This window comes from Dipodomys merriami, unplaced genomic scaffold, assembly GCF_024711535.1.
Source record: "Dipodomys merriami isolate MVZ:Mamm:240054 unplaced genomic scaffold, mDipMer1.0.p SCAF_2, whole genome shotgun sequence".
In the NCBI taxonomy this organism is placed as follows: Eukaryota; Metazoa; Chordata; class Mammalia; order Rodentia; family Heteromyidae; genus Dipodomys; species Dipodomys merriami.
The window spans coordinates 68518683-68544846 of NW_027203381.1; the positions used below are offsets into that span (position 1 = coordinate 68518683).

Sequence of the window (26164 nt, forward strand, 5' to 3'; positions counted from 1 at the left end):
GCCTGCTTAGATGTAATTAACTTGCTAACAAAAACCAGAAGCACAGAAAATAATCTTTGGATGAATGAATAAGTTATTGATGTATCAATGAATTAAATTGCTCAACTTTGCTTTTGAATTTGAAATCAATTTGATAACATTTACCCAGTGTATCTTGTTGTTATTGGTTGTGGTAGTGGTGGTGGTAGTGGAGGATTGCTGGGCAGGTGGTCTATTACTTGAACCATGCTCCAAAACTCTTTTTTGCTTTTGGACATTGATCCTCTTATTTTAGGCTTTCTACCACCATGCCTAGTGATTGGCTGAGATGTGGATCTTGGGAACTTTTTTGCCTAGTTGGCCTTGAACCAAGATCCTCTTAGTATTTACCTTTTAAGTAGCTAGGACTTACAGACATGAGCCACTTCCAGATTGGGGTGTGTGTGTGTGTGTGTGTGTGTGTGTGTGTGTGTGTGTGTGTGTGTGTGTGTGTGTGTGTGTGTGTGTGTGTGTGTGTGTGTGTGTGTGTGTGTGTGTGTGTGTGTGTGTGTGTGTGTGTGTGTGTGTGTGTCCACTTCCAGATTGCTGCTCTGTGTGTGTGTGATATGAGCCACTTCCAGATTGCTACTGTGTGTGTGTGTGTGTGTGTGTGTGTGTGTGTGTTACTTGTGATTGAATTTAGGGCCTCACATATGCTAGACAGGCACTTTTGCTGCTCTGTGTGTGTGTGTGTGTGTGTGTGTGTGTGTGTGTGTGTGTGTGTGTGTGACATGAGCCACTTCCAGATTGCTACTGTGTGTGTGTGTGTGTGTTACTTGTGATTGAATTTAGGGCCTCACATATGCTAGACAGGCACTCTACCACTGAGCTACATTCCCAAGCCTCCCCAGAATTTTTTTCTTTTATTGAAACGACATTGTTTTTTAATTTTTATTTATTTTTTGTTGGTCATCTGCCTGAACTCTGTGCTTGGGCGCTGTCCCTCATCTCTTCAGCAAGGCTAGCTAGTGCTCTACTACTTGAGCCACAACACCATTTCCTGCTTTTTCAGTTTATGTGGTCCTGAGGAATTGAACTCAGAGCCTCATGCATGCAAGGCAAGCACTCTACCACTGAGCCAGCCCCCTTTCCAACCCCTCCCAGAATTTTTTATGTATTAGAATTTAATTTTGTCTTACTGAATTCTCCTTCCTTCCCTCTCTGTCTCTTCCCTCCTCTCCCTCTCTCCCTTCCTCTCTCTTCTTTCTCCCTCTCTTCCCCTCTCCCACTCTCCTTCCCTCCCTCCCCCCTTCTCTCTCTCTCCCCCCACCCCCTCCATACAGGGACTTGAACTCAGGGCCTGGGCACACTGCCCTTTAGCTTTTTTGCTTAAGACTGGTGCTAACAGAGATGAAAGTCTCATGGATTATCCTTCCTGGATTGCCTTCAAACCTCAGTCCTCAAATCTCAGCCTCTTAAGTAACCAGGATTACAGGAGTGAGCCACCAATGCTTCTCCTTAATTTTGCCAGATAATTGATTTTGTTGCTGTTGTTTCTTGAGGGTATAGAGAAAATAATCAAATCACAAAATGGCTGAGATATCATTTTACCATGAAAACTAGTTTACATCAAATGAGAACGTTTAGAGGTATGGTAAGAGGTAGAGGTATGTGCTAAAATCTAGGGCTTGTCTCTTATCAAATCTTTACAGCATCTTGCCCCTCCCCCAAAGCAGTCAGCCAGAAGATACTGGAGCATAGTATCTCTGCTGGGAGTTGTTTCTTACTCTCATGGAGGAGATTAACACTGTTTATACTGCAGCAGGCGTATTTCTATGGTGGATCGATGCTGTATTAAATTTTAAGGATATTAGCAAAGCTTTGAGCCCTGAGTTGTGCTGAATGAGTCCTGTCATTCTCAATTTGATTATAAGTTATTGAAAGTTTTATTATATAGGAAAAAGAAACATCCTCTTAATTTCAATAATAACATGCTGACTTGGTCTCTACTGTGGGTCTGCTGTGGTGGTAGAAACAGCTGACGAATGTAGCATTTTAATATAAATCTTTAAGTGCTTTGGAACTAGATTAAAAGTTCAAGACACTCAGCAAGCAACCTTTATTAAGGCATTCTTCTGCAACTTCAGACTTGGCTCTGTTTTAATGCTCAGAGTCTGAAAAAATGTTTCTTAACATCAAAATCCTGGATTGCTATTCTCCAGTGTTATACCACTGTAAAGTAGCAAGTATCAATAACACAATATCCTTAATGTTGGATGAAAGGTAGGTTTGGATAGTATTTCATAAAAAGCTTGATTTTTTTAGGATCCAATAGTTCAGCAAATAAATGATTCCGATTACCAAGTTGACATTTGGATTATGTAGAGAAATAGAAGCTTTTAAGCAAAACATTTGGCAAATGAGACATGCCTACCTACTCAGCTACTTTGAGTGAAACAGAAGTTATGTTAATTTAGTGATGTATTACTTATAAAGAAAATATAATTTGCCTTAGATCAATGTTTATTTTCATACAAAATGTCAAAAGGCATAAAAAGGAGATATACTTTTACTTAATTTCTGCAGTTAACAAAATATGGTTTGAAGTCAGTTGAAATGAGAAATCTCAAATGAAATATTTGGGGAATAATTACTTATTCTGAAGTATTATTTAAGTAAAATCTTCAGGCTGAGACTTCCCGATTGGTAATACTAAAATTTTCATTGATTAAATTAACTTATACCAAAACTTCCATTTTTGTTTTTGTCCCCCCCCCCCCTTTCACTTTAAATTCTTTGTAGTATCAGAATTCTTACTTTCTGAGCAAGATTTCAGAATACCTAGTGGAAATGACTGTTGAGGTAAAATGCTTTTTTTTGGGGGGGGGGTCAGTTGTTGGGCTTGAACTCAGGGTTTATGTGCTGTGCCTGAACTTCTTTGTGCTGAAGGCTAGCACTGTACTGCTTAAGCCACTGTACCACTTCCCATTTTTGAGAGGTTAATTGGAAGTTATGGGGATGGATTCAACTGCCATCCTCAGATCTCAGCTTCCTGAGTAGCTAGGGTTACAGGTGTGAGCCACCTGCACCCAGCAGAAAGTTTGTTGGGTTTTGTTTTTGCCAGTCCTGGGGCTTGAACTCAGGACCTGGGCACTGTCTCTGAGCTTCTTTTCTCAAGGCTAGCATTCTACCACTTGAGCCCCCGTGCCATTTCCTGCCTTTTCTGTGTATGTGGTACTGAGGAATTGAACCCAGGGCTTCATGCATGCTAGGCAAGCACTCTACCACTAAGTCACATTGCCAACTTTTGGGGACCTCATGCTTTCTAAGCAGGTTTTTTTTTTTTTTTAAACCAATGAAGTCACTCTGTCAGCTCCTAATTCTTCCTGTACCTGGGATAAAGTCCACCTATGTTAAGCTTTCTCATAGCTAGGATAACAGGTGCTGGCACCACATCCAAATCTTCTTGAGAAAGGGATTCTTGTAGACTTTTTTCCCCCCCTGCCTGAAGTCGCTTCACCTAGTTCCCCACAGTCTTGCTTCTCAAGTAACTAGGATTACAGACATGAACCACTAGCACCCAACTAAAAACAGGTTTTAAATGTTTTAATACTGTTACTGTTCATTAAATTAAGGAAGTTGTTAAATTCCTCTCCTTGATTATAGATTACTCAGACTACATTTGTTGTATATACAACAAAATGCTTTAGGAAAAATATTTAAAGCAATTTTTAAAGTAGCTTTTTCAACTATAAAATACTTTCTTCCTTTTATAGTTAGGTATATCAACCATTAAGTCTGTGTGTTTTTTAAAATGTTAACGTTTCAAAAAAAATCACCTTAAAGTATGGAATGCTATCAATCATAATTGTTCTACTGATCTTTGTGGATTTTTAATACTTTCCCCAACCTTCATTACTTTAAAAATACTTAAAGTTCATCATCATATATCACTTTAGGTTCTTGGTTACCACCTAGTGGGAAAATTAAGGAATTGTTTTATTGAAAATGTCTTCATATGGTTGTACATTGTAATTAAAGATAGTTTAAAAGGACATCTAAATTAAATAACTTAGGTAATGCTTTAATTTGGGAAGTAAAAAAGAAGGTAGGGTGGTTATAATTACTTTCTTTGTTATTTAATCTTTTGTGGGCAGACTTTTAAAGACTATTTTCTAAGACTGGGGAATTGGCTCATTGGTAGAATACTTGCCTAGCATGTATATATGGGGGGAGATACATTCAGAAACTGGGCATAGTCCTATGTGCCTGTAATACCAACAGTTAGGATGATGAGTTTGAGGATAGCCTTGGCTATTTCATGTGACTTGTTCCAAAATAACAGAAACCAAATTTTTTTTTCCATAAGCAGTTCTATTTTATTAGTGTATTTTTATATATTCAGAGTTCATTATTTAAAACTGTGGTAAAATTAAAATGTTTAATATGGAGACACTTATACTACAACTTTGGGTCCAAGAATATCAGAAATAAATTATGCACTGGTAGCTCACGCCTATAATCGTAGCTATTCAGGAAGCTGAGATTTGAGGATAACAGTTCAAAGCCAGCCTGGCAAGAAAACCCATGAGACTCTTATCTCCAATTAAGCACCAAAAAGCTGGAAGTGGAGCTATAGCTCAGTTGGTAGTTCTATCCTTGATTAAAAAAGATCAATCAAGGGCAGGACTGACACAAAAACAACAATATCAAAAATATATCAGAAATATTTGGAGCAATAAAGGAAAACAAAGCATTCTTTCCGGTGCATAAAGATAACACTAGTGCTGTACATGTCCAAAAAAATGTATTTCCTAATACCACTGGTGCAATATCAGTTATTAGCCATTTGCTTCCATGCTTCTGTAAGTTATAAACAGCTATAGGTGTGGGATTAAACACCTGTAGTCCCAGCACTTGAAAGACTGAGGCAGTGCTGTGAGTTACAAATGATATTCCTATGAAATAATATTTCCAAAAGATGAGTTAACTTTTGGTTTTAGAACCTGCGAAAGCATATCCGTGTGTGTCTTGTCTCTGTATTAAAACTCATATAAAATGACCCTGGAGAATGTTGAAAGAATGCAGAAGCTGCTCAAATTGACCCTTCTTCCTTTCTTTTTCTTTCCTTTTTTCCTTCTATTTTATTTTCCCCTTCCCTTCCCTCCCTCCCTTCCATTCCTTTCCTTCCCTCTCTCCTCCCTTACCTTTCCCTTTCCCCCTCTCCTTCCCCTCTCCTCTCCCTCCCCTCCCCCCTCCTTCCCCTCCCCCTCTTCCCCTCCCACTCCTTCCCCTCTCCTCTCCTCCCCTACCCCTCCCTCCCTCCCTCCCTCCCTCCCTCCCTCCCTTCCTCCCTCCCTTCCTCCCTCCCTTCCTCCCTTCTTCCTTCCTTCCTTCCTTCCTTCCTTCCTTCCTTCCTTCCTTCCTTCCTTCACTAGAACTTGAACTCAGGGTATTACACTCTCACTTTTTTTTTTTCCTCAAGGCTGGCACTCTACCACCTGACCACATCTCCACTTGAAGCTTTTTGCTGGGTAACTTAATGGATAAGAGTCTCAGGGATTTTTTTTTTTTCTGCCCAGGTTGCCTTTGAATTATGATCTATGATCCTCACATTTCAGCCTCCTAAATAGCTGGGATTACAGGTGTGAGACACTGGTGCCTGACTTCAGATTCTTAATCCAGAGACTACATAGCTGTCTAATAAGCAATTCTTTTGAGGGAGAATAGATGTTAACAAAAATAAGTAAATACGATAATTTTAGGATATGCTAACCAAAGCCTAAGATCCCTAAGAGTTAACTATGTAAAAATCAGAAAATTGTATTTTGTGAAAGATTAAGATATTGTGATATTCTCTCCACAGGGAAATACTAAATACTAAAATACTAAACCTAGGTGATTGTGTTTTATTGTACTCGTCTCACAATCAATTCTTAGCCTGGGATAAGCTTCAGGGACAAATTATAGGTATAATTTCAACCCACCTATTGAGTGGGCACTTCACATCATTTTATGACATTACTTTTCTTGAATTAAAAAAAAATATTTTTGCTGGATGCTGGTGGCTCATTTCTGTAATCCTAGCTATTCAGGAGGCAGTTCAAAGCCAGCTTGGGCAGAAAAGTCCTTGAGACTCTTACCTCCAGTTAATCACCAGAAAACCAGAAGTGGTGCTGTGGCTGTGGCTCAAGTGGTAGAGAGCTAGCCTTAAGCTGAAGAGTTTAAGAACAATGCCCAAGCCCAGACTTCAAGCCCCATGACCAACCAAAAAAAAATTATTTTTTAGTTTAGATAATACATTTGTAATATGAAGGGGTTTCATAGAGGTGTTTTCATACATGGAACAAAAGTATCCTTTTCACCATGTTCCCATTGCTTTTCTTTTCTCCCTCCTTTTTCAAATACTACTTGATGAGTTTCATTATGTTGTATTCATAGATAAATAGATATAATGTCTGTGATTTTCTTTACCTCTCAGTATTCTGCTTTCTCCTTCCCCTTACCTACTGATCCCCTCATAGATTGTCTCTCTTTTATGTTTATGTCCCTTTACTGTTACTAATATCCTCTTCCTCATTCCATAAAGGAGCAACAATATGTAGTACTTGACTTTTTGAGTTTGGCTTGTCCTACTAATAAATAGGATGGTCTCTAGCCCATCCATTCCAACAAGAAATAAGTGATCCTTTTCCCTTATATCATTGTCAGCACTTGTTTTTGTTTTCTTGATGATTGCCATTCTGATGTGGGCAATATGGAATTTTAGTGTGGTTTTGATTTGCATCTCCTTTATGGGTAAGAATGTTGACCATTTATTAGCCATTTGCATTCTGAAAACTGTCAACTTAGTAATTTGATTTTTTTTTTTTTTACTTTTTTGATCTCTTTGTATACATACTGGATATAAATTACTTGTGTAGTAGGAAGACCCCTACTCAGGCAGGCAAGCCCACCTAGTCGTCCGGAGTGACAGAGCCCACAGCAACAAAGTTGTTATTAAAGAAGCAACTTTATTGAGAAGGTTCCTACATTGACCTGCCAGGGCTACAGCACGGGCTTGGGAGCTGATACTGCAACCGCCGGCGGCCCACGTGCTTAGGTTTTTAAAGGCAAAAATCACAAGGTGAAGCCTGTCACATAGGCGGCCAATGAGATTTTCACGCACCCAAAAGATTGCAGTAATAACCTGACCACACGCAGGTGGCCAATGAGGTTACACTTTGTCACGTAATGGCTGTTTAAACCAGCCTATCACTTTTGGTTTAAATGACTCGCGAATTCAATGGTAAAGCGGAGCTTAAGGTAAACATACAAAGGAATTTAGTGGAGTTTAACATAAGCATGTGAAAAAGGCGGAGTTTATAGTAAACTTGGGGTGTTGCCAGCACGCCAGCATGAGCTGGATTACTGGCTATCTGTTTAATAATCGGTCTGTCCTTAACAGACCAAAGGTGGGTTAAATTGTTAAGGGGAGGGGGACCTAGAGACATTCTTTTCATTCCAAGAACTGGGCTGGTTGGAGCCAAGGTTTTAGTTTTTTTTTTCTATAATCCCTAAAACAAAAACAAAACCTGTAAAGAAGCTGTCCCAGCTCGAGTCTCCTCTCAGGGCCTAGTTCACTTGTTGAATAGCTGACAAAGACTTTCCCCCATTCTAAGAGTTGTTTCTTGGTTCTGGTAATGGTTTCTTTTGATGTAAAGAACCTTGTTAATGTGATATACAGTACTTTCAATTCTTTTTCATTTACTAGGCTGAGTCCTATTCAGAAAATTACTTGTGCCTACAACTTCCAGTTTTCTCTGTTTTCATGTAGTAGTTTTAAGGTTTCAGGTCTTAGATTGAGATCTTCAATCTACTTGGAGTTGCTTTTGGTAGACGGTGAGAGCTAGAAATCTAGTTTCAATTTTGTGTATGCAAATAATGTTTCACCAGCAGTATTTGTTGAGGAGGCTGCCCTTTTTAAAATTGTTTTTGGCAACTTTGTCAAAGATCAGTTGTTGTGTGATTTTATTTTCGAGTCTTCTACTCCTTTTGTCTTTGGTATGTTTTTATGCTGATATTCTTAACAGTTTTTGTTATTATGTCTGTATAGTATAATTTGAAGTCTAATATTCATAACCTCTAGAATAGTTCTTTTTGCTCAGAATAGTTTTTGCTATTTGGGATCTTTTATGTTTTCAAATAGATTTTAGTATTGATTTTCTTATTTCTGAAAAAGATACTGGGATTTTGATGAGCATTGCATTGAATCTACAACTTGTCAGCCATTTTCATGAAATTAATAATTCTGTTAATCAAAAAAATTAAAAAGGGATGTTTTCCATCATCTGTTTTCAGTTTCCTTCTTAAGTTTTTATAGTTTTCATTGGTTCTCCTTGGTTCATCTAGGTTGTTATGAAAAAAATTCCTTCTGATTTCTTTTTCAGACTGTTTACTGTTCATACGTAGAATAGCTATTGATTTTTGTACGTTGATCTTATATTTGTACTACCTTGCCAAAAGTGTTCATCAGATTTAGGAGTTTCTTGGTGGAATATTTAGAGTTTCTCAAGTGTTGGGTTAGTTATATCATCTGTGAATCAGAATAATTTGGCTTCTTTCTTCCTATTTGATTGACTGGCTTTTATTTCTTTCCCTTGCATTATTGCTCTAGCTAGGGATTCCACTACTATATTGACTAAGAGTATGGAGAGTGGACATCCTGTCTTGTTTTTGACTTAGCAAAAATATTTTCAATTTTTCCCCATTTAATATGATGTTTGGTATGGGTGTATCATATAGAATCTTTACTATGTTCTCTATTCGTAGTTCCTTTGAACCTTTTGTCAAGAAAGGATGTTGAATTTTGTCAAAGGCTTTTTTCTGTCTCAAGATGATCATATGACTTCTGATGCTCTTCCTTCTGTGATCAGAAATGAGGTGTAATTCCCCCACATCTGGCCCACAAGAGCTAAGTAGGATCTTACTGTAAGTTGAAGGGAGTTCTGCCCTAACTCACAGATTGTGAAGAATGAACTGCTGTTGGGTCTGTCTGGTTGACTGTTGATGGATTGTGATGTGCCATATCTGGAATTAAATGCAACTTACAGTGTTTAATAAAAATCTTTATTCTTTTAGTATATAAAAAAATGATCATATGGTTTTTTATCACTGATCGTATTTATATACAGAATTACACTTACTATTGTTGGCATACAGAAAAGCCATTGATTTTTTTTTTTGGAGGGGGGTGGGGGTTGTTCCTGGGGCCTGAACTCTGGGCCTGGGTGCTGTCCCTCAGCTCTTCAGCTCAAGGCTAGAGCTCTACCACTTGAGCCACAGCACCCCTTCCGGCTTTTTACTTTTTGCTTATGTAGTGCTGAGAAATCGAACCCAGGGCCTCATGCATGCAAGGCACTGAGCCATCTTCCCAGCCCAAGCTATTGATTTTTGAGGGTTAATTTTATACCCTGATACTTTGCTAGAGTTTCGAATCAGCTCGAGTAATTTGGGAGTGGAGTCCGTGGGATTCTTTAAATACAAGATCATGTCATCTGCAAAAAGGGAGAGTTTTACTTCATCTTTCCCTATTTGGATCCCCTTTATGTTTGCATATTGTCTTATTGCTGTAGCTAGGCATTCTAAATACTAAATTGAAGAGATGTGGAGAGAGTGGACATCCTTGTCTCGTTCCTGAGTTTAGAGGAAATGCCTTCATTTTTTCACCATTGAGTATAATGCTGGATGTAGGTTTGCCATATACAGCCTTTATTGTATTGAGGAATGTTCCATGGATTCCTAGTTTTTCCAGAGCCTTCATCATAAAGGGGTGTTGGATCTTGTCAAATCTATTGAGATAAACATGTGGTTCTTATCCTTGCTCTTGTTGATGTGATGAATTATATTAATTGATTTGCGTATATTGAAACAGCTTTGCATCCCTGAAATGAATCCTGTTTGATCGTGGTGTAACATTTTTTTGGATGAATTGTTGAAGTTGATTGGCCAAAATTTTGTTGAGAAATTTTGCAACGATGTTCATCAAAGAAATGGGCCTATAGTTCTCTTTCTTTGATGAGTCTCTACCTGGTTTTGGAATGAGGGTCATGATGGCTTCATAGAAAGAGTTCGGTAGTGAGCTTTCTCTTTGAATTTCATTGAAGAGTTGGAGGAGTATTGGTGTGAGTTCTGCTTTGAAGGCCTTGTAGAATTCCTCTGTAAGTCCATCCGGTCCTGGGCTTTTCTTAGATGGGAGGTCTCTTATTGCTGTTTCTATTTCAGTGCTTGATATGGGCCTGTTAAGTTGGTTTAACCCATCTTAGTTTAGTTTTGGCATGTCAGTATTTGCTAGGAAAAGGTCCAGATTCTCAAACTTATTAGCATAAAGGTTTGAGAAGTATTCCCTTATAATGTTCTGAATCTTAGTTGTTTCTGTGGTGATATTTCCATTCTCATCTCTGAGTTTGTTTATTTGGGTGTGTTCTCTTCTTTTTCTGATAAGGTTTGCTAAGGGTCTGTCAATTTTGTTAATTTTTTCTAAGAGCCAACTCTTTGTTTTGTTGAAAATCAATGGCTTTTGTGTATGCCAACAATGAGAAGAGTGCTGCTCAAATCAGGAAAGTAACTCCATAATAGTCCCTAGGAATTAACTTAACCAAAGAAGTGAAGGACCTCTATGATGACAATTTTAAAAATCTGAAAAAGGAAATCAAAACAGAATTTAGAAGGTGGAAAAAACTCCCATGCTCCTGGCTTGGAAGGATCATAATTGTGAAAATGGCAATACTTCCCAAGGCTATCTACAAATTCACTGCGATGCCTATCAATATTCCAACCTCATTCTTCATGGAAATAGCAGAGGCAATCCAAAAATTCATATGAAACAATAAAAGACCCTGAATAGCAAAAACGATCCTTAACAGAACAATGCTGGAGTAATATCAATACCAAATTTCAAATTCTACTACAAAGCTATAGTAATCAAAACAGCTTGGTACTGGCACAAGAAAAGACCTCAGGACCAATGGAATAGAATTAAAAACCCAGAAATGAACCCACAGACCTATAGCCACCTAATCTTTGATAAGGGAGCTAAAAAGATAGAATGGAAGAAAGACAGCCTCTTCAGTAAATGGTGCTGGCAAAATTGGTTAATCACTTGTAGAAAACTAAAGCTAGATCCTTATGTATCACCCTGGACCAGAATCAACTTCAAATGGATCAAAGACCTTGGAGTCAAAGCAGACACCCTGAAAACATTATAGGATGGAATAGGAGAAACCCTAGGCCAAAATTTTTTTATTTTTTATTTATTTATTTATTTATTTTTGTCGGTCGTGGGGCTTGAACTCTGGGCCTGGGCGCTGTCCCTCAGCTCTTCAGCTCTTCAGCTCAAGGCGAGCGCTCTACTACTTGAGCTACAGCGCCACTTCCGGTTTTCTGGTGGTTTATTGGAGATAGGAGTCTCATGGTCTCTCCTGCCCGGGCTGGCTTTGAACCGCGATCCTCAGATCTCAGCCTCCTGAGTAGCTAGGATTACAGGTGTGAGCCACCAGTGCCCGGCCGAAATTTTTTTAATAGAGACCCAGAAACACAACAAATCAAAGAAAGGTTGGACAAATGGATTGCATGAAATTGCAGAGCTTCTGCATGGCAAAGGACATAGCTAGTAAGATCAATAGAAAGCCCACAGATTGGGAGAAGATCTTCACTAGCCATACAACAGACAAGGGTATCATATCTAAAATATATATGTAACTTAAAAAATTAAATCCCCCAACCACAAATCCTCAAAGAAACAACTGCCCAATAAATAAGTGGGCTAAAGACTTAAAGAGAAACTTCTCTGAAGAGGAAAGAAGGATGGCCAATAGACACATGAAGAAATGCTCAACCTCCCTAGTCATAAAAGAAATGCAAATCAAAACAACATTGAGATTCCATCTCACTCCAGTTAAAATGCCTATAATCAAGAACATTAATAACAATAAATACTGGAGGGGATGTGGACAGAAGGGAACCAACCCTACTGCATTGTTGGTGGGAGTGTAAACTTGTTCAACCACTTTGGAAAGTAGTATAGAGGTTCCTGAAAAAGACTCCACATAGAGCTCCCCTATGATCCAGCAATCCCACTTTTGGGCATTTACCCAAATGATCACAAACAAGACCATACTAAAGCTACCAGCACAACTATGTGTATTGCAGCATTATTTACTATAGCTAGGATATGGAACCAACCCAGATGCCCCTCAGTAGATGAATGGATCAAGAAAATGTGGTATACGTACACAATGGAATTCTATGCCTCCAGAAGATTGACATCATCCCTTTTTTTAGGAAATGGAAAGACTTGGAGAAAATTATATGAAGAAAGCCCACTCCAAAGAAACATAGGTCCCATGGTTTCCCTTATTTGCAATAACTAGTATATGTCTGGGACAAGCAGAAAAGGTCAGATAAGGTGATGTTAAGTGAAATGAACCCCAAGATAGGGACAAAGTGGTTTTTTTCTTTCTTGCTGTTGTTTCTAACATATTTATAAGGTACCATGTGATTTTTTTTTGTTGTTGTTGCTTTGTATGTCTCTCCCCCATGGTATAACTCCTGTTTTCACTGTGTTTGATGTTGGTATAATTTGGGGAGGGAAGGGAAAAACAAAATGTTTAAATAGGGATACAGATGGACCCATTGCAACAATGAGGTGTACAAGACACTATGTCAAAAAACGAACTTTACAATTTAGGTGGGGAGTGGGGGTGGGGGTGTATAGTTGAGGAGGTGGGAGAGACAGGATGGTAGGGAAAAACAAAGGAGGAGGCAACAATGCTGGATAAGAAATGTACTCATTACCTTGCTCATGTAACTGTAACCACCCTCTGTATAGTATTTTTACAACAAAAAATTATTTAAAAAAAGAATTACACTTATTACCGATTTCTGTAAGTTGAATTTGCAGCCCTAAAATAAAGCCAGCTTGATCATGTATGGTCTTTATAATGTGTTGTTGAATTCTCTTTGCAAGGATTTTATTGAAAATTTTTGCATTTATTTTCATTAAGGGGGTTGATTAGTCTGTTTAGTTCTCTTGTGCCCTTATCTGGTTTTGGAATGCATATTTTCATTGAAGGGGTTGGGTAGTGGTATTTCCTTTTCTATTTCATGGAAAAAGTGGAGTATTAATGGTGTTCTTTAAAAGTCTGGTGAGGGCTGGGAAGTGGCTCAGTGGTAGAGTACTTGCCTTCCATGCCTGAGGCCCTGGGTTCGATTCCTCAGCACCACATAAGCAAAAAAAAAAAAGCTGGAAGTGGTGCTGTGGCTCAAGTGGTAGAGCGCTAGCCTTGAGCTGAAGAGCTGAGGGACAGAGCCCAGGCCCAGAGTTCAGGCCCCATGACCGGACCCAAAAAAAAAGTCTGGTGAATCTGGGTTCCTGCTTTTCTTTTCTGGGAGCCTATTATTGGTTTATTTTCATTGTTTGTGGTAGATCTGTTTAAGCAACTTATCTTTCTTGGTTCAGTTTTGGTAGATCTAAAAATATTTCTAGATCTTTTTGTTTTGGATATAGGTTTTCAGAGTATTCCTTTATGATCTCTGGGTTTCATTTGTATTTGCTATGATAACATCTTTTTCATCTTTATTAATTTGGATTATTTCCTCTTTTTTGTCAGATTGGTTAGGGTTTGCCAGTTTTTATTATTTTTTCCCTTGTGGCAATTTGAGATTTGTCTTACTATTATTTTCCTAAGAGCTTGGAGTATATCATTGTTTATTTCAATTCTCTCTTGTGCATGTTCTCTCTGTCTCTGTCTCTGTCTCTTTCTGTCTCTATACCTTTATAGTAAAGCTATAAACCTTCTACTCCCTTTGCTGTATTCCAAAAGGTCTGGTAAATCTATCAGATTTTTGAGGGGAAAAAATGGCCGCATTTCCTATCTATTGGAAAGAATGGAATATTAAAATTCCCCACAATCACTGTGTTTTTAATTAATTTAATTTTAATTTTGTTTAATAAAGTTGTACCAACATTTGACACATACATGTTAACAGTTACACTTTTAGTTTTTTGTTTTTTGTTTTTTGGGTCCGGTCATGGGGCCTGAACTCTGGGCCTGGGCTCTGTCCCTCAGCTCTTCAGCTCAAGGCTAGTGCTCTACCACTTGAGCCACAACACCACTTCCAGCTTTTTTCTTTTTGCTTATATGGTGCTGAGGAATCGAACCCAGAGCCTCATGCATGCAGGGCAAGCACTCTACCACTGAGCCACCTTCCCAGCCCTACTTTTAGTTTTTTAGTTATACTTTTAGCCTTATTAATATGAAGTCACCTTTTGTCTCTTCTGGTTAATTTTACTTTGAAGTATACTTCACCAGATATGTATAGAGCTACTTGTGTCTGCCTTCAGGGTCCATTTGCTTGGTAGGTCTTTTTTCACCCTTTTACCCTAACCCATTTTTTTGTTATTGTTAGTAAGATGTATTTTTTTTAGGCAACAAATGGTTGGGTCTTTTTTTAATCTAATTTGACTTTCTGTCTTTTGATTGAAGAATTCAGATACTGTCATCTAATGTTAGTGTTGAAAGATATATAGTAATTCTAATTTCTTGTTTTTGTAGAATTTGATTCTTCATTTGTTCTTTGCTCATCTGGTGAGATTTGCTTTCTCCCCTCTTTCATAATTATGTTTATCTTATTCTTCTATATAGGTTAGTGTTCAAAGTCTTCTGTAGTGCTGGTTTAGCAGTCATAAATTTGTTGTTGTTGTTGTTGTTCATTATGGGAGATTTTATGATGCAGTTTAGAGCAATAGCTTTGCTGGGTAATCTCTGTTGGCAGTTATTTACTTTCAGCACTTGAAATACTTCATTGTATGCACTCCTTGCTTGTAAGGTTCCTGTTGAGAAATCTGCTGTTATTCAAATAAGGCTGCCATTATTGGTGACTTGGCATTTCTCTTGTGCTGCTTTCCATATCCTCCTCCTGCACACTTAATATTTTAACTATGATGTATCTTGGGGTAATTCTTTCTGATCTAGTTTGTTAGGTGTCTTGTCTCTTGAATCTGAATTGCTTGCTTTTCTTATGTTTTGTTTCTTGCTTTTCTCAGTATTTTTGTTCGCTTTTTTTTTTTTTTTTTTTTTTTTTTTGTCACTTGTAGGGCCTGAACTCTGAGCCTGGGCACTGCCCCTCAGCTCTTCAGCTCAAGGTTAGCACTCTACCACTAGAGCCTCAGCCCCACTATGTGGTGCTGAGGAATCAAACCCAGGGCCTCATGCATTCAAGGCAAGCACTCTACCACTGAGCCACCTTCCCAGCCCCTTCTCAGTATTTTTGATACCATGATTCTTTTGAGTTTTATCTCATCATGATGTCCCAGAGTTTTGCATGTTTCATTTATATTTCTTCATTTGACTGGTCTTAATAAATCTGCCTTGTCCTTGAGTCCTGATATTCAGCATAAACGACAGCGTAAACAACAATAAAAACTCAACCAACCTACCAAACAAAACCTAATACTATTTGGGAGCCAATTCTAGGTCAGCCCAGGAAAAAAGTTCAAGAGAACTCCATCTCAACCAGCAAAACAAAAACTGAGTGTGAGCCAAGCCCTGGTGGCACATGCCTGTAATCCTACAGTAAAGCTACTGTGAAGCTACTCAGGAGGCTGAGATCTGAGGATTGCAGTTCAAAGCCAGTGGGGCATTAGACTTTATCTCCAGTAAACTACTCAAAAAAAACATAAAAGGCACTATGGCTCAAGTGGTAGAGCGCTATCCTCGAGCCAAAAAGAAGCTCATGGGCAGCACCTTAGACTCAGTGCTCAAGCCCCAGCACTAGTAAAACAAAAACAAACAAAAACCCGCTGAGTGTGGACAACTCTATAGTAAGTATAAATTGAATCATAGACCAAGTCTGCTGGGAATAAATTTGAGACCCTATCTCAAAAAATACAGCAAAAGGGGCTGGATGATTGGAAATAGTGGTAGAGTGCTTGCCTAGCATGCATGAAGCACTGGGTTCGATTCCTCAGTACCACATAAACAGAAAAAGCTGGAAATGGCACTGTGGCTCAAATGGTAAAGTGTTAGCCTTGAACAAAAGAAGCTCAGGGGGCTGGGAAGGTGGCTCAGTGGTAGAGCGCTGCCTTGCATGCATGAGGCCCTGGGTTCGATTCCCCAGCACCAAATAAGCAAAAAGAAAAAAAGTCAGAAGTGGTGCTGGGCTCAAGTGGTAGAGCGCTAGCCTTGAGCTGAAGATCTGAGGGACAGTGCCCATGCCCAGAGTTTAGGCCCCACGACCGGACCCCCCAAAAAAAAAGAAAAAGAAGAAGCTCAGGGACAGTGTCCCTGAGTTCAAGCTCCAGGGATGGAAAAAAAAAAAAGACTGGATCAAGTGGTAGAGTCCCTGTGTAGCAAGCAAGCCTAAGGCACTGAGTTGAAACCCCAGGACATCAAGCAAAATAAAACAAATGACCAAACAAACAACAAAAAACGGTCAATGAACCTAACACAGTTTATATTCCTGTTGTCCCTTATTTGCCCTTTTTTTGCTTTGTGGGTATGTTTGGGAATGAGCCAAAGTAATATATTCTATTTTATTTTGCTCTGACTTCATAGACTTTGCACAGACTTCCCAGACTGGGGTGAAAAACATATATATTTTCTTGCCCTTTCCTATAATTGCTTTGTTAATGGGTTAAAGCATATTTTTTTTTCTGGTCATGGGCTTGAACTCGGGGCTTGGGTAAAGCATATTTTTTCTTACGTTAATCTTTTTAAAATAGTTTACATTGGGGGGCTGGGAAGTTGGCTCAGTGGTAGAGTGCTTGCCTCTCATGCATGAGGCCCAGGGTTCGATTCCTCAGCACCACATAAGCAGAAAAACAAAAAGCCAGAAATGGTGCTGTGGCTCCAAGTGGTAGAGCGCTAGCCTTGAGCTGAAGAGCTGAGGGACAGCACTGAGGTCCAGAGTTCAGCCCTCACAACTGACAAAAAAAGAGAAAAGAAAGAAAGAAAAAAAAAAAAAGAAAGAAAGAAAGAAAAAATAGTTTACAGAGACGTCTGCGTCAGAGGAGAGGGAGAAATTATTGTTTGGTAGATGAAAGAAAAATGTCTTTTATGATGCAATAATATTCAGATGGAAATGAAAATGGTTGACATCTTCATTTTGTACAAGTTATAATGAATAAAGAAACACACTAGAGCCAGGCGCCAGTGTCTCACGCCTGTAATCCTAGCTACTCAGGAGGCTGAGATCTGAGGATCACGGTTCAAAGCCAGCCCGGGCAGGAGAGACCGTGAGACTCCTATCTCCAATAAACCACCAGAAAACCGGAAGTGGCGCTGTGGCTCAAGTGGTAGAGCGCTCGCCTTGAGCTGAAGAGCTGAGGGACAGTGCCCAGGCCCAGAGTTCAAGCCCCACGACCGACAAAAAAAAAAAAAGAAAGAAAGAAAGAAAACCGGAAGTGGCGCTGTAGCTCAAGTGGTAGAGCGCTTGCCTTGAGCTGAAGAGCTGAGGGACAGTGCCCAGGCCCAGAGTTCAAGCCCCACGACCGACAAAAATAAAGAAACATACTAGATTTAGCTAAGGAAGTTTTGACTTCATGTTGACCTCATTTAAGCAGCTGTATTTTAGAGATGTGTTTCAGTTAATATGGGAAAGAAGTGAGAAAACCAGTAATTAGGTTTGTTTTCATCTAATGTGAATGATTTTTAATAGAGTAATTTTTGTTAAATTATTGGTATAACTTCTAAAATTTAAGCCCTATTTTTCTCAGATTTCATGAATTAAGCCATAAAGTATATTTCATATTTTTTACATCAAGTATTTGAGTAGCTGTGAAAAACATGATTTGAACTGAACTTGATCTCCATTTTAGTACTTTTTCATGTTTAGTACTTTTCTTTCCTTTACAGAAATACCGTTATCAGGATGAAGACACACTTCCTCAAGAACACATTTCCCCACAAATCACTAATGAGGTGATAGGTCCTGAATTGGTTCACGTCTCAGAGAAGAACCTGTCAGAGATTGAGAATGTCCATGGATTTGTTTCTCATTCTCATATTTCACCAATAAAGGTAGGATAACAGCTGTTCTATGCTTTTCCTGTGATTTATGGTTTGCTTAGAACTATTCTGTCATGTAGATTTTTTTCCCCTTTGGTTGATTTCAGTTTCCTAGTTAAGGGAATTTCATATATTTGTTAGTATTTCACAAACTATTTCAAAACTGGGCGCCAGCGGCTCATACCTATAATCCTAGCTATTGAGGAGGCTGAGTGAGAGCTGAGGGTTACGATTCAAAGCCAGCCCAGTCAGCAACGTCAGTGAGACTCTTATCTCCAACTAACTACCTAAAAAACAGAAGTAGAGATGGGGCTTAGAGCGATAGAGTGCTAGCCTTGAGGCAAAAAAGCTCAGGGACAGTGCCCAGGCCCTGAGTTCAAGTCCCCATGATTGACAAAAAAAATAAAAATAAACTTTCAAAAGATACTTTATAAATGAATTTTATTCTTAGACACTATATTTCAAGGTTCTCATGAAGGAAGTAACTTCTTACTACACATGAGCTATTTTTAAACATTTGTTTTAAATGTTATCAAATATATACAAAAATATTAACATCTTTTTGAAGTCCAACAGCAACTTTTCTTAATCCTGTCATCTCTCCCTTCAGAAGTAACTACAATCCTGACCTTCATATTTATTTTTTATACAGTTCTCCTACATATTCAGATTGCTTGTCTATGTATTATTCATTTTACATGTTTTAAATCTATATAATGTATTCATACTTCATATAATCAAATTGAATATTTGCTTAATGTATTCCTGAGATTCCCTATTTAACTTCACTTTTTTGGAGGTTGTTTTTTTTGGGGGGAGGGGGGGTCCGGTCCTGGGGTTTGAACTCTGGGCTTGGGCACTGTCCCTCAGCAATTCAGCTCAAGGCTAGTGCCCTGCCACTTGAGCCATAGCGCCACTTCCGGGTTTTTCTTTTTTGCTTATGTGGTGCTGAGGAATCGAACCCAGGGCCTCATGCATGCAAGGCAAGCACTCTACCACTGAGCCACCTTCCCAGCCCCTTTTTTTGGAGTTTTTATTTTATAAATATATAGTAAAAGTTTTTGTTTGCTTAATAGGGAATTATTTTTAGGTTATTACTAGCTAAAATATAAATATGTATGCACAAACACTCATACCTAATTGTTTTTGTTATATTTTCCATATTTGTATTAGTACATAAACATGTACATATTTGTACCCCTACAGAGAGGTAAGAATGGTGGCACATATTTATGTTTTGGTTTTGAAATGGTGACATTTGTTATTTTAATGAACATTTCTCTGATTACTGAGATGGGATATATTTATTGATCATTCAGATTTCCTGTTTTGTGGCACACCCACTTAGGATTTTTGCTTAGCTTTGAATTGGGTTGCTCTTTTTCACTAAATTGTAAGAGTTCTTTTCTGAATGTTTTTTTCTGGTTGCATGAATTGGCATAAGGATTGTTTCTTACTAGTAAGACTTACCTGGATTCTATAATTCTCTAAGAGGGATGATTTGTTAAAACTTGTAGGGACTATAGTACCAATCATATTTTCTATTAGTTTTTCTAGACTACTTTTTTCTAGAAGCATATGCATTCTAATTAGTATTCATAATATGGTTACTATCTTTTAATGTTATAATAATATATGTATATAATATATAATACATATGATATAATGTTAATATTATAACATATAAATATATAATACTATATATAGATATTATATACTATATATAATATACCATATAGGTATATATATTTTTTATTATATAGGTACAGCCCCATTCCCATAATGTTATTTATTTGTACTTTTGTTTGTTTTTGTCGGCTGTGGAGCCTGAACTTTGGGCCTGGGTGCTGTCCCTCAGCTCTTCAGCTCAAGGCTAGCACTCTACCACTTGAGCCACTGTACCACTTCAGGCTTTTTCTGCTTATGTGGTGCTGAAGAATCGAACCAAGGGCCTCATGCATGCAAGGCAAGCACTCTACCATTGAGCCACCTTCCCGGCCCCTGTACTTTTCTTTTACCTTCATTCCTGACAGAAAGGTAGTCTGTTTCAAAGATGATCTTTTCAAAGAACCGTCTTTTAAGTTTTTTTTTGTTTTGTCTTCACCTTGTATACCACCATCCTTATCCCTCTGTAGGGTATACATGTACATGTGTACACATTCATATAAACTCTTGTAACTATAAACTATGATAGCCTGCATATCAGTTGAAGATTGTGTGCTATAAACAATCTGAACTTTCTTTGATATACCCAGAGGGGAAAAAATGTCACTTGTCTAAAAATGGCAAAGACAGTTCACTTTTCATCCTTTTCCCTTTTCATTCTTACATTATTTTTTTTCTTTTTCTGAGGTATTTTTGTTTTTCTAGTTTCTCAAGTCAGTTGCTTATTACCAGCCTCCTTTTCTTACAGTCCTTGAGATTGAAAACTGTCATTAAATAGTACTTTAGCCATTCCACAGTTTTTTGTTTGTGTATGTGTGTGCATGCATTCATGTGCAACTGGGACTTGAACTTGAGGCCTGGGCACTTCCCTGAGCTTTGTTAAAAGCTAATGTACTACCACTTGAGCCACAGCTCCACTTCTGGATTTTTGATGGTTTATTTAAGATGAGTCTCATGGACTTTACTACCCTGGCTAGCTTCAAACCACAATCCTAGAATATTCATCCTCCTGAGTAGCCAAGACTACAGATGTGAGCTAGTGGAGCCCAAATGTATTTATTTGTATTTGTTTGTTTGTTTGTTTTGTCTGTAGTGGGGCTTGAACTCTGGGCCTGGGCTCTGTCCCTCAGCTCTTTATTTATTTTTTTTGGTCGGTCGTGGGGCTTGAACTCTAGGCCTGGGCGCCTCTCCCTAAGCTTTTCAGCTCAAGGCTAGAGCTCTACCACTTGAGCCACAGTGCCACTTCTGGCCTTTTTTCTGTTTATGTGGTCCTGAGGAATTGAACCCAGGGCCTCATGCATGAGAGGCAAGCACTCTACCACTGAGTCACCTTCCCAGCCCCTGTCCCTCAGCTCTTTAGCTCATAGATCAAGGCAAGCACTCTAACCAATTGAGCCACAGCACCATTTCTGGTTTTCTGGTGGTTTATTGGAAATCAGAGTATCACAGACTTTCCTGCCAGGCTGGCTTTGAACCGTGATCCTTAGATCTCAGCCTCCTGAGTAGCTAGGATTACATGCGTGAGCCACCAGCTACTGGCTTACTTTTTTAATTTTTAAGCACAGGCAATCTTGATCCTTTTATATCTTCTATTGCATATTTGTTCATCTATTTTTCTTTCTTAATAGCTTGGAAACTATTCTTATTTAGTAGTTTTCTAGAAATTTTAATGTACAAATTTAACCTATAAAAGTATAAATGTAATACAATATATTTTACCTTCATTCTGAATAACCTGATAGCCTTGAACCTTGGAGTCTTAGCATATCGCCTGCTTTATATACTCTTCTTGTCAGCATATGCCTGTTTTCCCTTGAATGAAATTGATTTTCTTACTTGAGTCCAAAAAAATCTTTCAGAGTCTATGAGTTCTTTATTTTTGATGTTATTAATCCCAGTCATTTTGAATATCTACAATTGTCCAAAGCAAATTGCACATCGCCAAATCTTGATGTTTAAGTGCTTTGGTAGTTACTCGTATTGTATCATAAGCAGGCAGTGATGCTCTGTTGTTACATATATAAAGTGGTCATTATGGCAGGTAAAGCAATATTTCAGATATAAGATATTGTCACTGAATCTGTAGATGTTTTAGGTCTTAAACCTCAGTTGCCATACATAAGGATGTGTCTCTTCAGTTTTTTCTTTGCCTTAAGTGTAACTAGAATCTGTTAATTTCATCAGTGAAATACCACTTTTATGTAGTAAGCCACTGATTTGTCATTGAAAACTCACTTCATTTTGATAATCAAGATAATTTTTTGTGTTGGTCGAAGGTTTTTATAGCAAGTCTTACTATAAAACTTATCCCCAAATATGATTTTCCCGATTAAATGGTAGCTAGGATACTAATTCCTTGTTAAGCAAATTGACTGCCTTTAGTAATAGTTCTCAATGATGAATAGACATGCAGACATGAAACTTTAAAAAGTATTGATAAGGTGACATTGGCCAAAATGGAGTGTACACTCTACTGACTTATGTAACTGTAACCCTCTGTACATCACCTTTATAATAACAATTTTAAATTTTTTTTTAAGTATTAATGAGGCCTTGTGTGCGTGGCTCACTCCTATAATTCTAGCTGCTCAGAAGGCTGAGATTTGAGTATAGCAGTTCAAAGCCAGCTCTGGTAGAAAAGTCTTTGAGTTTGAGACTCTTGTCTCCAGTTAACGCCCTCACCCCACCCCCCAAAAAAACAAAAAAACTGGAAGCAAAACTGGCTCAAGTGGTAGAATGCTAGTTTTGAGCCAGAAAGTGCTCAGACCCTGAGTTCAAGCTCCAGGACCAGCATCAAAAAAGTTACTGATGGGGCTGGGAAGGTGGCTCAGTGGTAGAGCACTTGCTTTGCATGCATGAGGCCCTGGGTTCGATTCCTCAGCACCACATAAGCAAAAAGAAAAAAAAGCTGGAAGTGGCGCTGTGGCTCAAGTGGTAGAGCGCTAGCCTTGAGCTGAAGAGCTGAGGGACAGCGCCCAGACCCAGAGTTCAGGCCCCACGTCCTGGACCCCCCCCCAAAAGTTACTGATGCAGTTGATTGATCTCTGAGCTACAGATTGGATTTTGGCAGGGGGTAAGAGGAGTTTGGGGGCGGGGACTTACAAACTCAGTAGATGTTTCTAATCTATACCCACAATCAGTATACTTAACCACCATTGCTGCTGCTGCAACTGAGGATTTTAAAATCCATTTTGTATATTATTTCTCTATTTGGGAGTGGAATATGTCATTGCCTTCATTGAGTGACAGTCTTTGGGTAGCTATACGTAAACCTTTGTTGACATATTTTAGTAAGATCAAGAAAGTACCAACAGGGCTGGGAAGGTGGCTCAGTGGTAGAGTACTTGCCCTGCATGTCTGAGGTCCTGGGTTCGATTCCTCAGCACCACATAAGCAAAAAGAAAAAAGCTGGAAGTGGCGCTGTGGCTCAAGTGGCAGAGCGCTAGCCTTGAGCTGAAGAGCTGAGGGACAGTGCCCAGGCCCAGAGTTCAGGCCCCACAACCGGACCCCAAAAAAAAAAGAAAGTACCAACATAAATCTATCTTAGTGCTATAATAATAATCAACAGATCTCATTGAAAAGCATATGAAACCTGGCTATCTTTGTAGGCTATTGTTAATCTTTTTCAGTTTATTTTCTTTAGAAAATAACAGCATCGTTTCTGAAACAGTTATTAAGTCCTTGCACTATTAAGTAGAACAAGTAATCTCTCTCTTCTTTGGCTTGCTGCCTGATTTATATCTGGGAACTGAATAGATGGGAGTTTTCATTTCCATAGAATAAATTCTCTAAACTGGGACAGAGTGAAGGAATGGGTGACGTTGTCCAAAAAGAAATGTACTCATTACCTGACTTATGAAAAGGTAATACATTTTATAATAACAATAAAGAATATAATAAGGAATTCATAGTATACCACAAAATTAAGAAAAGGGTAAGAGTGGGTCAAAGGGGTGTGATAATGTTGAAGGGAGTGATACTGACCAAGATGCATTGTATTCCTAAAGTGCTTTGTTAAATGGTACTTCCTTTGTGGAACTACCTAAAAGATCATAATAAATTTAATCTAAAATTTTTCATCTTTCACATTTCACATCTTAATTTTAACAAGAAGTCTTTGTTCTATTAACTTGTTCCATATATTTCTCAGAGTTCATAAAAAACAATGTAGTGAATAATCTTTGGGAATAAAAAGTACTTAGGCTGTTTCATGAAAGTAGATTTTCAGAAGTCATAAGAACACATTTGCAATCTGTAGATGCTTTTTGACAGACTATATTCTGATACAGTTGTAATTTAAGAATTTAAGAAGTAGCTTATGCCTGTTATCCTGGCTACTCAGGAGGCTGAGATCTGAGGTTCCCAGTTCAAAGTCAGTCAGGGCAGTAAAGTTCATGAGACTCTTCATCTCCCATTAATCACCAAAAAGTGGGAAATGATGCTGTGGCTCAATGGCAGAGCACTAGACTTGAGTAGAAAAGCTTAGGGACATTCCCATTCCCTAGTTCAAGCCCCAGGACTTGCACAAAATTTTTTTAAAAAAGAATTAGCAAGGTCTTACTTGGGGATTCCTTTACATCATATAGTTTATGCAGCAGTCACTTCATAAATTAATTATTTTGAAGGGTAAAATAAATTAAGAGGAAAAGATAATATGTACAATTTTTAAGAGATCCTTTAATTTCTATTAGAAAACCAAAAGTGGGTGGGGAGGAGACATTTACTTTGACACAAGGCAAGTTTTAATAATTTCAATTAAAAAATTAAAAGCAAACCTAAGGAACTCAGATGAAATATCTAATTTAAACTATAGATCAGAAACCTCTTTAAACGAAACAAAAGTTAAAGTGGACACCTTATTCCACTTTTAGAGTGTTGTAGTTTGGGATGAAAAAAGCATCTATTAAGGTGTTCATAGGACTCTATCTGAATTATTACTTTCATATTTTGGCAAAGTAGCTGAGTAGTAGTAGTAGTTTGTTAAGTAGAATATGATTTTCACTTGCTTTCTTAATCTGCCTGTTCATCTTTTGATTTTTTTGCCATAAGAGAATGAAGTTATTTTTACCTGATTCTTTTTTTTTTTTTTTTTTTGTCGGCCGTGGGGTTTGAACTCTGGGCCTGGGCACTGTCCCTCAGCTCTTCAGCTCAAGGCGAGCGCTCTACCACTTGAGCTACAGCGCCACTTCCGGTTTTCTGGTGGTTTATTGGAGATAGGAGTCTCATGGTCTCTCCTGCCCAGGCTGGCTTTGAACCGTGATCCTCAGATCTCAGCCTCCTGAGTAGCTAGGATTACAGGCGTGAGCCACCAGCGCCTGGCTCTGATTCTTTTGATAACAGCTTTAAAATACTCTTTTTTTCTCTATATACATTAGGCAGTGCTTCAGTTACAGTTCTAATAAAAGCTGATGTTAAAAAAAGTAAAATTTGGGCTGGGAAGGTGGCTCAGTGGTAGAGCGCTTGCCTTGCATGCATGAGGCCCTGGGTTGGATTCCTCAGCACCACATAAGCAGAAAAAAAAAAAGCTGGAAGTGGCGCTGTGGCTCAAGTGGTAGAGCGCTAGCCTTGAGGTGAAGAGCTTAGAGACAACACCCAGGCCCCAGAGTTCAGGCCCTACGACCGGACCCCCCCCCCAAAAAAAAATAATAATAAATAAATAAATGTAAATTTCATTTAACAGAGGTACATTTTGAAAACTTAGTGTTAGACTCTTAGTTTATCAACAGATACATGTATTCATTCAGTACTTATAATATTATTTGGCTTCCAGTAATTAGTATTTTTTCTGGAAACATACCTACAATAGTGTAACATACCTATAAAACATACCTACAAAAGTGTAATGGAAAAATGCAAGGAGATATTAGACTATTAAAGAAATTAAACTGACTTTTGAATAAGGTGTTGAAACAAATCAAGTCAGAATTGGAGGCATTTCCAGGAGACAATAGTGTTGGAAGATTATAATCTGATGAAACTTTGACATTGTAATAACTTTCTTTTTACTTAGGGTGCTTGTTTGGGCATTTGTTAGGATAGGATGTAAAGGACCTGTACTTTGAGCTGATACCTTCCATGACGTATAATCTACAAGGTTCGATGATAGTTCTCATTACTGAAATAATGAAATAAAGTCTTTGAAAGTTAATTTATTTGCACTTAATATGAAGAGAATTAGAATACAAAATGTATTCTCCAAGTTTAAGTCAAGTCTCAGTAAAGAAAAGGACATAGTAGGTATATTTGTGTGTCAGCTAAGGAAAGTATCAAGGCTCTTAAAAAAAACTGAAAATGAGTTGAGAATGAGGAGAAATAGAACAGTAAATTGAACAAATAAGCAAATGCTCAGCCTTTTTAAAATAAGTTCAAATCTAACTGAAGTGGCATGTGGTCATAGGTGCACTTCTTAGTATATAAGAATCTGCAGTGGTCATTGAAGGGACAGAACAATGGGTTTTTGTTTACTGAGGTAAGGAGTTTTTTTGTTCAAAACA

The 26164-nt window shown here is 38.3% G+C and overlaps 1 protein-coding gene across 17 annotated transcripts in view; it reads left to right on the top strand.

Annotated features, from left to right (window-relative positions):
• Dlg1 (discs large MAGUK scaffold protein 1) overlaps positions 1-26164 on the top strand; it is a 209356-nt gene that overhangs the window by 61352 nt on the left and 121840 nt on the right. For all 17 annotated transcript variants that reach the window (XM_070029891.1, XM_070029892.1, XM_070029890.1 and 14 more), the window contains one exon: positions 17853-18017. In XM_070029891.1, the coding sequence (XP_069885992.1) occupies positions 17853-18017 (165 nt within the window). The remainder of the gene's footprint in view (positions 1-17852; positions 18018-26164) is intronic.